At 28.1% G+C, this 16,986-nt stretch overlaps 2 protein-coding genes across 2 annotated transcripts in view; one reads left to right on the top strand and one right to left on the bottom strand.

The window, feature by feature from the left end:
* The first annotated feature begins 12,474 nt into the window (after window positions 1-12,474).
* On the top strand, window positions 12,475-13,708 carry LOC107026100 (protein STRICTOSIDINE SYNTHASE-LIKE 10-like). The gene has a single exon (XM_015226955.2). The coding sequence runs from the start codon at window positions 12,536-12,538 to the stop codon at window positions 13,589-13,591; it is 1,056 nt and encodes a 351-aa protein (XP_015082441.1). The 5' UTR covers window positions 12,475-12,535; the 3' UTR covers window positions 13,592-13,708.
* LOC107026099 (protein trichome birefringence-like 43) overlaps window positions 13,651-16,986 on the bottom strand; it is a 6,562-nt gene continuing 3,226 nt past the window's right edge. Inside the window, exons 2-5 of the mRNA XM_015226954.2 lie at window positions 15,851-16,025; window positions 14,690-14,868; window positions 14,124-14,282; window positions 13,651-14,042 (exon numbers count right to left, since the gene is read on the bottom strand). Of these exons, the coding sequence (XP_015082440.1) occupies window positions 13,745-14,042; window positions 14,124-14,282; window positions 14,690-14,868; window positions 15,851-16,025 (811 nt within the window). The 3' untranslated portion in view covers window positions 13,651-13,744. The remainder of the gene's footprint in view (window positions 14,043-14,123; window positions 14,283-14,689; window positions 14,869-15,850; window positions 16,026-16,986) is intronic.

Here is a 16,986-nt window from a genome sequence, read left to right as displayed (position 1 = left end):
AACAATAAATAAAGGAGTAGTAATTGATATATTTATTTTTTTTGTACAATAATAAGTAGAAAAATATGAAAAATTGAGAAAAAAAATAAATAGAATTCTTGGCCAAAGAGCGGCGCAACTTCACTTTTCTATTATCTTCTTTATATTATATATAGATTTTTAAGCATAACAATATCTACTAACTATGAGAAATGTACCATAGATAATACATCTATCATGCATAAACAATACATTAATAAATCTTTAAAATATTGAAAATAGTCATACTTTGTACTAATATGATCAGATGAATCTTTCAACATAATTAAGTTTTGCCTTCTTCGTTTGATGAACTTGTATTAAACTAGTTTGACCATCTCTTTGTAATGAATCTGTTAAAGAATGTATCTTTTATATTCATCAAAGTGCAGAACATATCATGTCCCTATCTTTTTTATAATCTCTTATGAAAAAAATGAAGAATTAAAAAAAGATACACTAAATTAATAGAAAGAAAGAATGAAAAAAATGAATATTCAACATATCCATAGATGATTGTTATTTATAGATCTGATAATCGATAAGAGCAGTTAGAAAAGGAGTTGAAGAGACATATTATTAAGTAGGAAATATTAATGGATGGAGGTTTTTTTGTAACTCATTAAATATAATTAGAATTGTAAATATACGATTGAATCTTTTATTTAATAAATAAAATATTTAATGAAAAAATCTCAAAAAGAGAAAAAAGATAAATATATACATAGAGATCATAGAGTGGTGCCACATCACCTTATCTATGTTTCACCTTTATATTAGATATATAGATTGTTCTTTTCATTTATTGGCATTAAGAAATGATTTGTACATTGGAGCATTCTGCTTATTTAAATTAATAATAGTCAAAAACACATCTGCGATGTCATGTTTTTTAAAGTTATCTATCAAAACTATTATGTTTTTACTTTTCTTACTCACTCGCAAATTATCAAAACACTTGTTAATTATCAGTTGTTCTTGTTACTACCTGAATAATCATCTGAACTGGCCCAAAACTGACCCAAAACAAAAAAGGAATTTGCTTCTTTAATTTGACTGAAATCGAAAAGGGTTTAAAAGGGGTGAAATGATTGTTTTAAAGTCGTGTGATATTTTTGGAAATTAAAAAAAATAGTTTAAGATAAAAAAAATTGAACTCAATAAATATAGATTTGTTAATAAAAAGGGCGACTATGCAACTTTTGTTAGACAATGAAGGTATATATGCAACATTTAATAGATGTGATTGAGGTTATATATATGTGCAACTTATCCAAAACCATCCAAAAATTCTTCAATAACTTATTTATGAGCAGACAATAAATGTAGAAATCTTTAAACATGTAATGAAAATATTCATTCAAGCAATGGTCATGTTTCTAAAATAGCCATTAAGACAAGGCACAACAAAGAGTTATGATACTACGTACATCAACATTTCTTTTTCGCTTTTCAATTTAAATTTATAATCAAAAGATCGAGATCTACTTATATCAATGTAGACAAGTTTTGCTTTAGGTGATGCAAATGAAATCTTTGACAATATGAATAATAATTTCATTTAGATAGTTTGAAGATCATTTCAGTATTATCCATCTAGTTTGGTGATTTCTTAGCTCGTACTATCTCTTATTTTCTACAAGTCTTGGATGATTTATGATGTATCATAAGAGAAGAACGCATTCTCGAAGTTTAATGGATCAGACATCTTTTATGTAGCAATCTTTCTCAAAATGTAATTGATATCATTCTGATGCTTTTGCCTTGCAAAGATGTTGTGAGGACAAGTACATTGTCAAAGTAATAGAGATATCACTGGTGTAGACTTACAGAGTTGACGTTTGAAGATCTCTTTGCAAAACAAAAAGGATTTTACTCCCCATAATTTTTTTTACCTACTGAGATCTATCAAGTGACAACTCTATAAGTATACTAAAGTGATAAGTTCATATTTTTGAAAGATGTTTGTCCTCACAACATCTTTAGAAGGCAGAGGCATCAAAATAACATCAATTATATCATGAGGAAGGTTGCTAATGAAGCTAAAAGATAAACTTTGACAATAGTTTCTTCCCGTAAAAGACATTATAAGCCATTAAGCACATGTAGAAAATAAGAAACAATATAAGAAAATGAAGCTCCAAACTATATGGAGATCAACACTAAGATAATCTCCAAATTATTGAGATTGAACTGTTATTCACATTGTCAAATCGATGAAGAATAAAAGAAATGAAACTCCTAAACTATATGGATATGAAATAATGGTGCATTGCATGAAATCATCAACAATTTCATATTAATATGTATGTTATATGGATAGTTAATTTTACTTGATATACTAAGTACCACACAAAAGATTTAGTAAATGGTGTCAATATTTAAATGAACAAATCATTTTGATACATAAATATAATTCAAATCATACTCAAGAATTATCGAGGATCAAAATAAAGTAATTGACCACAAAAAATTGACAAATCTAAAATTATTTCATAAAATAGGTTGTCTATATTTCATCTCTTCAAATCTAGCCCTTTTTCGTACCCTGCATTTTTGTTCAAATTTCCCTTTGTTTCATAGAGCTCAACCCAAAAAGAAAAATAATAAATATTTTCAAGTAGTTTCAATTTGCTTCTACTAAAATCTGTTTATTTTAAATAATAAAATAAATAAACATAATTACATAGAAGTTGTTGCATTTGCTAGATTTAGAACATCAAATCATAGCTTTACTAGCATTAAAATTTGAAAACCTTTAAGAACCTTTGTAATTATAGCATAACAGTGAGCAATAAGGAAAAGTAATTATTTTTTTAAAAAAAATAGTAAATAAAATTTAAATACCTTTTATGAGTGATTTAGTTATAGGACATATTTTGGACTCTTCAAGTCTTCAATCTTAATTTAGAATAAGCAATTTCGATTTTATCTCTTTAGAGGAATTGAAAAAATGTATTCTATATAGGTGTATCATTAAGAATTTGCAAAATATTCGTCTACTGTGACAAATTAGCCGAATCATTAAGGGTGTTCCTGAATGGACTACAAGAGGAAGTTAAAGTTGATGGTACGATTCACTAAAACAATTTATATATATAAAAAAAAGGATAGCATGCAAATCGGATCGGGAAGAACAAAAGGGGTAAACTTTCGAATAAAATTAAGCAAATGTTATATGCATACAAGCAAACAATCAATGTCTTAATATATATTACCTCAAAATAATAAATAATATCAATAGATTAAATAAAAATTTACCTATACTCAAGGGAAAAAGGAATAGAGTCCAGGAAGAGTGAATTGGCACTATTAGGGTTTTTTTCTTGCATCAATAATAAAGGCTAAAAAATAAATTTTGAGAAAGAAGGGGGAAATTTTGCTAATTTTTTTTAAGACTACTATGTGTGAGTCTTTAGCTTCACACATAGTACTATGTTTGTGTATATTCTGTACTTCCATCTTTGGTGGAGTATATAGGCAAAATCTGCGTACATTTTACGCTCTTATCTTTGAGCAGATATATGTATATTTAATCCTTCTTGACTAAATAACAGATATATTAATGTTGTAATATGGTTGATAGTTGTGTACATTTTACACTACTATTTTTGACTAAATATATATACATTTAATCATTGTTTGACCTTTGACTAAATATGTTATTGTTATATTATGGTTAATGATCTTTTCTCATTCAATATCAAAAAGTTATTTTTATTTGTTTTATTTTTTTATCTAATGATTTAATATTTATGTATTTTTCATTCAGTATTCCTATACAGGTAACACTTATTTTAGGATGATCAAAATAATAATTAGTATTGAGTTTACGAAATATAACAAAATAATTTCAAACATTAACTTTTATGATTTTATTGTGTGGCATCAATGTTATTGCAAGAGTTATATCTTTTCTCGTCTTTTTTCTTCAAATAATAATTTAAATATTAAAATTTTGAAGTTAATAGAAAATTAAATAATTATATACTAAAGAAAGTATATGAAAAGAAAAGCACAGATGCCAAAAAATAAAAAAGATACTAGGAAATTGATCTCATCAATGATTTTACATATATTTGATCCTTTTTTTTTTTGTTTCATTTCATTTCTTTTTCTACTTATATAAATAAAATTATACAAAAAAAAACCTTACATCACTAAATAACACTTGCAATAGTATTGATGACATACAATAAAATCATAAAAATAACATTACAAAACTATTTGTTATATTTCATGAATTCAATACAAATTATTATATTATTATTTTGACCATTTTAAAATAGGATTTATCTATATAGGAATATTGAATGAAAAACACATAAATATTTAATCATTAGAGGTAAAAACAAATTATTATTTATATATAATGAATGGAAAATGATCATTACTCATATTATAACAATAAAATATCTAGTCAAAGGTCAGAGGTCAAAGAAAGGTAAAATATATAAATATTCAGTCAAAGATAGGAGGAAAGAATGTACTTAAGTTTTAAACATATGTGTATTCAGTCAAAAAAAGGAGCGAGAATGTACGCAAACTATTAATTATACACTAACATATCTAGTCAAAGAAGGATTAAATTTATATATATATATATATATATATATATATATATATATATAGAGAGAGAGAGAGAGAGAGAGAGAGAGAGAGAGTTAAAGATAGAAGCGTAAAATGTACTCAAGGTTAAATTATATATATTCTGTCAAAGATAGAGCGTAGACAAATTATTATGTGTGAAGTATATAGAATTCTATATAGAATGTTAGAAGCATTCTGTAAAGATGAATTATTATTAACTTATAAATTAATGAGGAATTTAAAATTTATGACACTATTATTCGATAATAATCTAAGTATATTATTTAAGATCGTGTATTATAATTGTCTCCTCTATATATCATGTTCCACAACTATTCAATATTTAAGTGTACATGCTTTGCTTTGATAACAATTGAGGTGGTTGTACTCTTCAAGAAAAATTATTAGTGAGAATTAAATGGAAAATGCATTTTTTTCTTCAATAGTTTTGCCTCTACTCGTTTTTTTAATATTCAATCACGCTACTTTTATAAATGAATTCCTTAATATAAATAAGACAACACTTACTACGATGTGAATGTAATATCAATCAAGATCTTATTTTGAATCCTCTAAAAGAAAATTAGCCATCACAAAATAAAATATACCTAAATAACTAAACTATAATCACACCTCTTTATAACAATCTTGTGTGTTTCGATACTTTTTTGAATTTCGTAAGGATGGTTTTTTTTAATGCCTATAACAATATTTAACATTTAAATATGATTTGACTTTTATGGCAAAAACTATTCAAAAATCTTTTTTTCATTTATTAATGTTACAAAAAGTTATTAAATTATTTTAATTCGACATATCGTAGATATGATACTCCACTAATTAAAAGTTAATACAAATTCAATAAATTATAACTAAATGTACATATAAAGATCTGTTCAATCTCCTTGAAAGTTACCTTTTTTTAAAATGGAATATCTTTTACGTAGAAAGCTTTAATTGTAAGTGTTGGTATATAAATTTTATACAATACCAAATGCTAGCTTCTTCACAGTACTTTGTATACCAAGAAAAAATCAATTGATCTTAATTGATAATTAAACATTCTAACTTCAAAAATGTACATTCAAACATCTTAATTAACTTAGTTTAAGTTAATTAACCTCATAAACACTTCAATACACGCTTTTAAATGAGTATATATGTAGATGCACATTTTCGAAGTTATTGAGAAAACATACTTATACTAAATTGAAGTGTCTAGATGATCAGGGGGCGAAGTTATTGTGACGCCATCATAAGACAAAGAGTCTCATATCGACAAAACACAAGAGATATATATGTTAGGTCTATAAGTAAGTAAGTTTTATCAACTAGTGACGCGTTTTAAAGTCATGTGGGCTAGGCCCATAGCTGACAATATCACTAGCGGGCTAGACCATTAGAAATGAAATCAGAGTCGCTCACGAGTCTTGTCAATGCAGGCCTGAGTTCAACTAAGTTTAAGGCATTGAGTCCAATCCATAGAGAGGGTACTGTACGTAAAACTCCATCTTAAGATAAGAAGTCTCACATAGACAAAACACAGAAGAAATGTTGGATATATAAATAAGCATACCTTACCAACTAGTGACACGTTTTAAAATTTTTGCAAATCTAGACAAAGAGAGCGAATAATATTACTAACGGACTCTATCATTATTAAATATACCACTTGCTTGTTGTTATGTATATCAATCAGAAAAGTAAATTATAGCAGAATTGGTAGTTGGCTAATGAAGACAACTAATAATTTGTCTAGTATCTACTTTCTGTATGATTTGAGATTCACGTTTAAATGTTTGTACGTACATTTAAATATAATAATGTGAAGTAGTTTTTTGTTGGGCTTTGACATAATATATAGTATTTCGAATATTTAATAGTAAAAATTTAAGGAATCCCATAGTGTAATTCAATAATTACACTCTGTCCCGACAAATTTAGTATTTACTAAAAATCCCTTAAAATTGTTGTGCCGTGATACTTTAGACTCTAGTGATACATGGTAAATGATACATGGTAAGTTTAAACTGTTAAGAAAAAAATGGGGAAAAAACGGTACATTTAATCTTGTTAACTAAAACAGCTTAATTTACGGTAACAGATCATTAATCAGCATTAAATCAGCACGTAATTGGATATTAATTTCAAATTTTGAAAATCAAAGATTATATCATCTATTTTGAATACATTTTTTATGAACAATCTGTTAAATTTCGAACTGCAGTAATTTTATTGTTGTTACTGTGGATTTTTCAAGATGAATACATCAATTTTGATGAGACATTCCGGAATTTGGGTGAACGAATTGCAGTATGAAAGTTACAAAATCGACGGAATCGTTGTTGGAGATTCAATTTCGTTTTCTAATCTCAAAGCAGCAATTGCAGCCGAGTTGGATATTGATGTATCAGTGCATTGACTAAACATTATAACATGTGATACATATCTAATACATGTATCAGTGCATCGACTAAACACTATACACACTGATTCTATATGTATCATCAAGCACAGTTGATGACGCAGTTATTAAACTTAGTTAATGATACATTATAACAATTTTCAAAACCTCATGATACATAGAAAATATTATGATACACAACAAATTCATGTATCAATGCATCATCTAAAACACTATACACACTGATTCAAAATGTATCAGCAAGCACACTTGATGGCGCATTTATTGAAATTAATCACTGATACATGATAAAAAATTTAAAAAACCCTTGATACATAGGAAATCATATGATACACATCTAGTTCATGTGTCAAAGCATATGTATTATATGATACACATCTAGTTACATTGAAAATCAACGAAGGCATTATACATTAGTTTAAGAAACAAAATCAACTAGATACATTAAATATGAAATCATATGTATTATAAAGGATGAACTACAAAAATAGAAAAAAAAATCAACAACTGATCTGTTGAAAGCAAAAAGAAACAAATGACCAAGAAATCCCCCTACACTTTTATCTTTGCTCTATACCAACTTCTGTATCTTTGTCTCACTGTCAACAATGGAAAATGATTTCATCAGCAAAAGAGGATCCCTGGAAACGATGATGTTGCAAGGAGCAATGAGGATACATCATCTCTTTCACTTTTTCCTTATATATTTTGTAAATGTGGAAAGGGAGGAGATCTGGTAGTTCTTCGGAAAAAATTGTGAAGCGAAAACTTACTTGGTTCTTGAAAAATCTTATGGAGAGAGAATAAATCTGAAAATTAAAAAATGAAGGAAGTAAAAATTGAGGGAGTGAAAATAGGAAGAGGTTAAAGGGAGTGAAATAGGGAGGGATTAAGGGAGTGAAATTAGGAATAGAAACGTGTGCTTGAATGTGAAACTTAATGTATCTAGAACAATGTAATTTAAAAGGAAAAGAAGGGATTTTGGAGATATTTTAAAATAGTAGGGAATAATGAAAATTATAAAAAATAAAGGTGTGTATTTAAGTAATTTATTCTATTTAATAATGTGAATTTGACTTGTTATTGATGGAACTTTGAAAAGATATGTAAAATTATTTATTGTATGAATTTGATAGAGAGAGAAATATTCTTTTGAATATCTATGCATCATATTAGGATTTTTGGAAATATTTTTGGGAATGTAATTATACCATTTTTAATAGTAAAACGCTTTAATTTAAAGTACTTGTGTTTTGTGCTCGTTAAATTTTGATGTCGTTATCGTTGGAGGTTTATGACAAATAGTGATTAAACATAATAGTGTATTAACTCAGGTTTTTATTTAATTATTTTACGTTTAGGATGTGGTTTGGTGTGAAAAATATTTTCCGATTTTTTCGTGTTTTGTTTGTTAAAATTTAGGAAAATATATATATTTTTTAGAAAAATTAGCTCGAAGATGCAAGTAGTGAAAACAAAATCACATTTTCTCGTTTCGACCCCACCCTCAGTACCTGCCCCCTACCACAACATACCCCATCCCCGGCCACCCACCTCGACCCCATCTTTATAGTTTTATTTTAGATATATACAAACCAAATATTTTTTTAAAAAATATTTTTTAATCGCATACTAAACTCAAGAAAATACACATAACTAAAGAATGCACAAGATATTTTTTTGTACTAAATACACCCTACTATATCGTTTTAACCTATTCTCAATGAAATTAAGGAAAATTTAGTAACTAAACCTTCACATATTAGAGTCTCAAAATTAGAAAATCCTATATTTTTCAAATAATCAATCACATAAAATTTCGATCTGTTATATTTATATTCTCTGATCCTAGATATAACAACATATTACAATAATTTTTCTTTTTACTAATAACTTGTTTTATCTTCAATATGGATGCATTTAATTTTTGGATAGAATTATTAAATACCACTTGCTTACCTTCTGACAACAATTACTAACTTGTCCAGTACTAAATCTGTATATATTTTACGTAGGATATTTACTATATAACTTTAAGGTCCAATATGATTAAAAGTCAAATCAACTTGATGCGTACAATTAGCTCCTAAAAAATAAACTTAGGACATAATTTTCATCACTGGAAAAATAAACACCTATGTTCTCTGAACTAATGCTTCAAATTTATTACTCTTTCCGTTTAAAAAAAGATGACCTAGTTTTATTTCGAACGGAGTTTAAGAAAATAAAGAAGACTTTTTAATCTTGTGGTTCTAAATTGAAGTTATGTCAAATGTACCAAAATGTCCTTTGATCTTGTGCCCTTAAACATGCCACGTGGAAAGTTAAAATTAAAGGGTTGCCAAAAAAGGAAAGAAGTCATTCATTTTGAAACAAATTAAAAAGGAAATATGGACGTACTTCTTTCGATTTCGTACAAAATTTAAGTAAAAAAAATATACTTTTAAAGTAGGATAAACAAATTGAAATAGAGAGGATGTTTGTTGATAATCACTGCTACAACCAAGTGTGGATCTAGAGGATCGTGAGGGGTTCATTCGAACTCCTTCGACAAAAAGTTACACCATACGTAAGATATTTTTTAAAATTTCATATGTATATGTAATTATGTATATATAGATTTTTAATTTCTTGAACATAAGTTAGATGTTGACTTAGTGGTTCAGACATTCACAATATACTTTGAGGTTTCAAGTTCAAATTTTAAATATTATATTTTTATTTTTCGAACCTCCATAGTGAAAATCTTGGATCCGCTAGCTATTGACTATAACAACACTAATTGTCTCCGTTAGCATATTGTTAAATAGTATGTGATAATTTATTAGAAAATATCAATATCTAATAGTTCAAATATAAAACTCGCAAAAATAATAATCTTCGTATATTTTTACTATTACCTTTATTATTTATTATAGAAAAAAAAATTTAATACGCCTTAATTTTGATATTTAGAGTTGATATCCTCGTCGTTATGAAAGTAGTTCATATATATACTCATATTACCATACAAATGACTCACACAACTCATTCCTTCTAAAGGAAGTGAAAAAAACAATTTTAAATTTCTTTAATTAAAAAAGAGAATCAATGTAGGGGTACTTCTCACGCATTTTTTTTCTTTTCATTGTTTTTATTCATCGATTACTTTAATTTATTATTTTGATGATTAAATTTTTTATTTTTTTTATTTTCTTGTAATATTATTATAAATGCATCAAATATTATTTTTTACAAATATAAAAATTAACTTACAATATAAAGGCAAAAAAATTATTTTTTTCAACTTTTTGATATTTTCCAATTCACATTTCTTTCTTTTTATTTCTCGTATTTTTACACTAGACAAGGAAAGAAAAACAAAATAAGATTTAAGAAAACTCAAATAATAATAAAAAATTAAATTTTGTGTGAAAAAATCAAAATCATTATTTTTTTTTTAGAAAAGAAAAACTAAAAGCTAAAACAATTATTTTATAATTATTTTTTTCACTTTTGAAACGGTAAAATAAGTCATTTTTATAACGATAAAGACATATATAAAATCACTTTTATAACAAAAAATAAAGAAATATATCAACTCTAAATAACAAAATTGATAAATACATGGCACCCTTTTTCTCATTATTATAACCCTGACTAAGGGCCCGTTTGGATGGGCTTAATAAAAGCAGCTTTAAAAAAGTACTTTTGAAAGTGCTGAAACTTATTTTTAAAATAAGCAGTTATGGTTTGGATAAAAGTGCTGAAGTTGCTATGCCAAACGTGAAAAGGGAAAAATGGAAGAAAGAGATGTTAGGGTTATGTGGGTAATCTGGAGATTGTATAAAAATATTAAGGGCAAAAAGATACAATGGGTGGTCAACTTAAAACAGCTTATAAGCTAAAAATAAAAAAACACCCCTACCCCAACTTTTAACTTTTAGCTTAAAATAAGTTTTTTTTAACTTAAAATAAGTTATTTTGAGTATTGCCAAACAGCTAAATAAGTCAAAAACCAACTTTTAAGTCAGTTTGACCAGCTTTTAAGCTGAGCCAAACAGGCTCTAATTATGGCAATACAGTTCAAAATAGCTACCCTTTGGCCTACCATAAAACAATGACAATACAATAGTTACCTTTGGCCTACCAATAAATAATGTCAATTAAAGCCGTCAATATGGATTAGGCTTGGTGGAGCCCATTTAAGAAAAAAGTTTTTTAGCCTGCTCTGAATAAGTCTGTTAATTTCAAGGGATTGAGAAATATCGAATTAGAAAAAAAACTTAAATAGAATCTATCGAACTTGTATTTTATAATTTATTCAGAAAAAAGAATAACCCTTACAATTTTTTAAAAATAATTCATTTTACTAGCAGAAAAATAACCCATTAATCAAGCTTAAACCAAAGATCAAATTAGAAAAAATGGATCAAGTCAAACTAATTCGGTTTGATATTCTGTACATACTAACAAAAATAACAATATCAATAACATATCCGGTGAAATCTCACAAGTGAATTTATAAAACTCACATTATTCTAAAATAAAAAACTAAAATATAGCCCTTTTAATTTTAAAAAAAAGGTCATTAATCCAATTTTATATTCAATATAATCTATTCATTAAAATTCTACAAGTAAAGTGTGAGAAGAATAAAATATACGTTAGATAATTTCAAAAAATATCACCGAAAAACTATAAATGCTCGTCTTTAAATCGTAGATAACGAATAATAGTAATCATACCTAACTATGAACGAAGTAACCCTACTTGTTTATTCTTTTGCATTCAAGTAATTTTCAATCGCTCTGACCAATTATTTTATATAAGGCCACTTGCCTTCTGACCCCGATTAATATTCTCTCCATTTCAAAAAGAATTGATCTGATTCTTTTTTTTTTTAGTTTGTTTTAAAAAGAATAACTCGTGATAACACTTTAATTACTTCAATTTTCCACATGACATGTTTAATAACTTTAAAGGACCACAAGATTCAAAAGTCTTCTTTATTTTCTTAAATTTTGTGTCAAGTCAAACTGAACCACTCTTTTTTGAAACAGAGGGGGTAATTTTTAAGATATGACACTTGGGCATATAACAAGACCAAATTATTCTCATCCCTCTATTGGTGTGGGCATGCCCAAACCTCAATTGGAGCGTGAACACTTCTAAATGGAGATCCATCATCGGTGAACAACAAATTGGGATGAGTCTGACTCTGATACCATGTTAAGATATGACATCTGACCTAACTCAACCCCAAAAGCTAGCTAATGAGGGAAGATTTGTCAAAGTCTATTTAAGGAGATCAAATTCTCATCTTCTTCCCGTGTGGGACTATCTTAACAGTAATTAAATTGTCTAGGGCCTACTCTCTGTGTATGACTTTGTCCACATTTAAATGTCTGTCTGTATAAGCCTATAAACACAAATATATGTCCTATAAAAAGAAGAAATATTGGACATATATCATCACATACACACACAAAAAAAAAAAAAAAAAAAAGCATTCTTCCATCCATGAATGCTTCAAATATACTATTGTTGATTATCGTTGTACAAATTGTTTCGATAAATTTAGCCTTTGAGAAAACTCAAAACGTTCTCTCAAAATCGAAAATTATCCATCTTAATGGGTCGATTGGACCGGAGAGTGTTGCGTTCGATCCAAATGGTGAAGGTCCATACATAGGAGTAGCCGATGGACGCATTCTCAAGTTGCAATTAGGGTCAAATAATCGATTGTTTTGGGCTGAATTCGCGGTCACTTCTTCTCATCGAAGGGATTGTACCTCACCATTCGCTCCTAAAATGGAACATATATGTGGTAGGCCATTAGGCTTACGATTCGATACAAAAACAGGTGAATTATACATTGCAGACGCGTATTTAGGTCTACAAGTTGTTGGACCAAAAGGTGGACTCGCAACGCCATTAGTTCAAAAATTCGAAGGTAAACCTCTTGTTTTTACAAATGACGTTGACATTGACGATGATGTGATTTATTTCACGGATACAAGCACTAAGTATCAACGCTGGCAATTTCTAACGTCGTTTTCAAGTGGTGACACGACTGGTAGGTTAATGAAATATGATAAATCTACGAAAAAAGTAACAGTTTTATTAGGTGATCTTGCTTTTGCAAATGGTGTTGCGTTGAGCAAAAATAAATCGTTTGTTTTAGTTACTGAAACTACTAATTTTAGAATTTTAAGGTATTGGCTTAAAGGCCCGTTAGTAGGAACACATGATGTATTTGTTGAGTTGCCCGGGTTCCCGGACAACATCAGAATAAACCCTAAAGGGGAATTCTGGGTCGCGTTACAAGCAATAAGATCAGCACCCAGTGTGTCAGATTCGAAATTTGGAATGTTTAGTTTCAATCCTCAGCAAATGGGGGACGAAGGGGAGCTACTCCCTACCGCCCTCAAGCTAAGTGAGGACGGGCGAGTTTTGGAAGTTCTAGAAGATGTTGAAGGCAAGACATTAAGGTCTATAAGTGAAATTGAAGAAAAAGATGGAAAGTTATGGATTGGTTCTGTTGTGATGCCTTTTTTGCGAGTTTATGAAATGTAAATTTTAAGTATTATCAGATCGATGTACGATACAAAATAAAATATTTCCAACTTGACTAGTAGTAACAAATATTTGTGATATATAATTTTGTCATTTCTTTCAAATGTTTTGGTGATATGATAATGTTTTTTTTTTTTTTTTTTTTTGGTTAATTTAAATGAGATTAGCATAAAGAAGTTGATTCCAAATATCAGGTACACCAGGTAAACACCAATGTGTACAATCCATTCCTTTATATCTAGGGTTACCATAAATAGAAGGATGACCATCAACTCTATATTGTGACATTTTGTTGAGTTTCAACATATGTATTGGCTTTTTTGTTTTGCTCAAAATTTTCCCCAATAATATATCTGCTTCATCTTCACCTCCTGAATAACTTAGTTTTTTTACTGGATTTTGTTCACCTTTGCATTGCATTTGGTTGGGTTTTTTACCCCATTGAGTGCCACTGTAAAAAAAAAAAAAGAAACGTTAATTCATATGACATTATTTGATCTGATACGAAAGTTTGAGATATTTGAAATCTTACTTGCTATGATCAGGGGAGATGCCTTGAAAAAAGACCTTAGTTTTCTTGAAATTAATGTTGTTGGAAATCCATTTACCCCATGTTATTAAGGCTTTTTCATAAGCTTTTAAACGATCCATATCTCGACGTAGGATTTTCCCATCGCGAATCAAATCCCATCTGTAAAATTAGTGTCAATTTAGTAGATATTTTGTACAGAATATAAACTAGGGTCTACAATTATAACATAAACAGTGAAACTGCACCAAGTAAGGGTCTGGAAAGGATAGAGTGTATGATGAGCTTATCATTACCTCGTAAAGGCAAATATATTGTTTTTGAAAGACCCTCAGGAAGTCAATCACATAAATTTCGATATGAATTATGACATACGTCCATCGGTTTTAATTTTAAAAAAAATAAAAAAATATTGTCAAACAAAGTTGATTTTCTCCCAATTTTTGGACCCACCATGTCCATCGATTTTCTCTACATACATTCTACCTTCTCGACACTCTCACGATAATATGTAATTCTCAATATAGACATCAAAATCTCTAATATTTTTTCATAAAATTAAAACTTACGGTTGTTTTCTTCCAGTATGAAGCCACCAATGCCAAGTATCAAATATCAAAATGTCATAACCAGTCCACAGCTTTGAAGAAATTGCAACTGAGTCCAACTTTAGTACTCTTTTTGATTTCTCCTTCACTATGTCTACTAGCAATGCATTTCTCACATAACTCAATCTCACTTGCTTTGACTACATAAATTCAACAATATAATTTAAAAAAAAAAAAACATTATTAGAGAGATTATTATAACTACATATCAATTTGACATTAACAATATTATATTGAAAGACAAATATGAGAAATTAAGCATAAAAGAGGATGATAAATGAGTTTTAATTAATAAGTTCAGTTGAATCTAGTATTTTTGGTCCCAATCAATTATATGTGTATTTATATCATCAATCCTTGAAATATATATAAATATCGATGTTGATCCTTATGGTACATATTTAACATTTGATTAATTGAAATATAAATTTTTGATTTCTCTATACTTCCAAACCGATAACCCAATAACATAAATAATAAAAAAATTCTAAAGCGTTACAAAATTATTATTTCAATAACTTAATACAACTCCCCCAATTAATATTCACAACTTTTATCTTGTGTTGTGCTTTATGAGGTAAGGTCAAGTCCCTTTCTCTCATAAATGCAATTCCCCCAAAAACATGGGAATTTTTTGTTTATTTATTTATTTTTAAAAAAAAGGAATCTTCACAAGTTGTCCGATTATTATGTGTCAACCCATTTAATTACCCATATTAGAGGTTAAATTTGTAATAATTTATATCACTTATTTCTAGTTAATTTATCATTTATTAATAACTATCATCATTTGTCAAAATATTGAGTCTAATATATATATTCAATATATTGTACCTTAAGAGCTATCTCAAATCAATACTGCACCAATAAAAATGAATTGAAGAAATAATTATACTATATATTAACAATAACGTATTCAGTAAAATCTCACTAGATGAGATTTAGAAAGGTAAAGTATATTCGTACATTATCAATTATCACTGTCTCCTATTTTCAATAGATATTTGATTTAAGTGCATCAAATTCAAATTTAAAAAAATGAAAACAATGAAGATGCATAATATATACTTAATCATATGAATTCATTAAATTTAAATTCTGAATTCACCTCGATTCACTTACGGGTATAGAAAAGGTTGACATGAGTGGTCCATTTCTGGTGACAGAGTAATTAAGACTTGGAAAGGCAGAATGAAGCATGCAAGCCAAAGATTGCCATTGATTCAAGCTCAATGAATCTCCCACGAATAATACCTTCTTGTTTTTAATTCTTCTCATAAAGTCACTTCCATCCCACCTATATGTGTATATACAAAAATTAAAGTCAAGAACTTAAAAATAAAGAGGGAAATAGTTATGTATCTGGTCACTCGTTGAAAATATTTATAATCGTAAGAGCTGTTAAAATAGGTTGAGTATCCAATTCAACCCTAACGGGCTAGAGAGTTAAATGCCTTGGACGGGCTGACCCTTTTAATTAAAATTAAGGGCAAATGACAGAAATCACATACTTTTATGGTAAAATTACCATTTGTCCCTTATAAGTTTATAATTACAAAAATCCCTCAAACTGATACAATAATATGAGCGCTGATACATTAATCTGATGCGCGAGATACATCAATCATTAAGTAAGATACATTACATTTTATACATGATACACTAATATGATGTACATTTTATTCATGATACACTAATTTGATGCGATGATACATTGATCTGATGCATGAAAATGAGGGATTTTGGGCATTTGTAAATTAATAGAGGATAATGGTAATAAGAGAACTTAAAGGTGAAATTTTTGTCATTTATCCTTTAATTAAAGGGCCTATAATATAGCAGCTCAATCCAGACCTAAGTGGGCCACGGGTTGGCCCTTCAACCAAAAAATGAACAATGTTACTCCCTTAGAAAGAGTATCTAAGAGTATCAAATGTTGATGTCTATGAACACGACATCAATACGTACAAATTTTCATTTATGAATCACACACTTCGGCGAATACTTACTAAATATATTTATGAATTACACAATTCGGTGAATACCTTACAAAAATACATTTACGAATCACATACTTCGGTGAATACTTACAAAAATACATAATAGTCAACATAAAAATTAACGGAAAAATATTGATCATTCTACCATTCCTCCCACAAAAAAACTTAGTTAAAGACTTATTTTTTATTTTCTAAAATATTTTTTGATAAAAACTTTACAAATAGAACACTATTAATATATATATATATATATATATA

The sequence above is a fragment of the Solanum pennellii genome, chromosome 7 (assembly GCF_001406875.1).
Source record: "Solanum pennellii chromosome 7, SPENNV200".
Lineage (NCBI taxonomy): Eukaryota > Viridiplantae > Streptophyta > Magnoliopsida > Solanales > Solanaceae > Solanum > Solanum pennellii.
Note: the sequence above shows the minus strand (reverse complement) of the source record. Positions and strands in the feature narration are given on the sequence as shown.

Excerpts from the sequence above, each read along its gene's own strand:
- LOC107026100 (XM_015226955.2), top strand. The coding sequence starts at position 12,536 with ATGAATGCTTCAAATATACTATTGTTGATTATCGTTGTACAAATTGTT.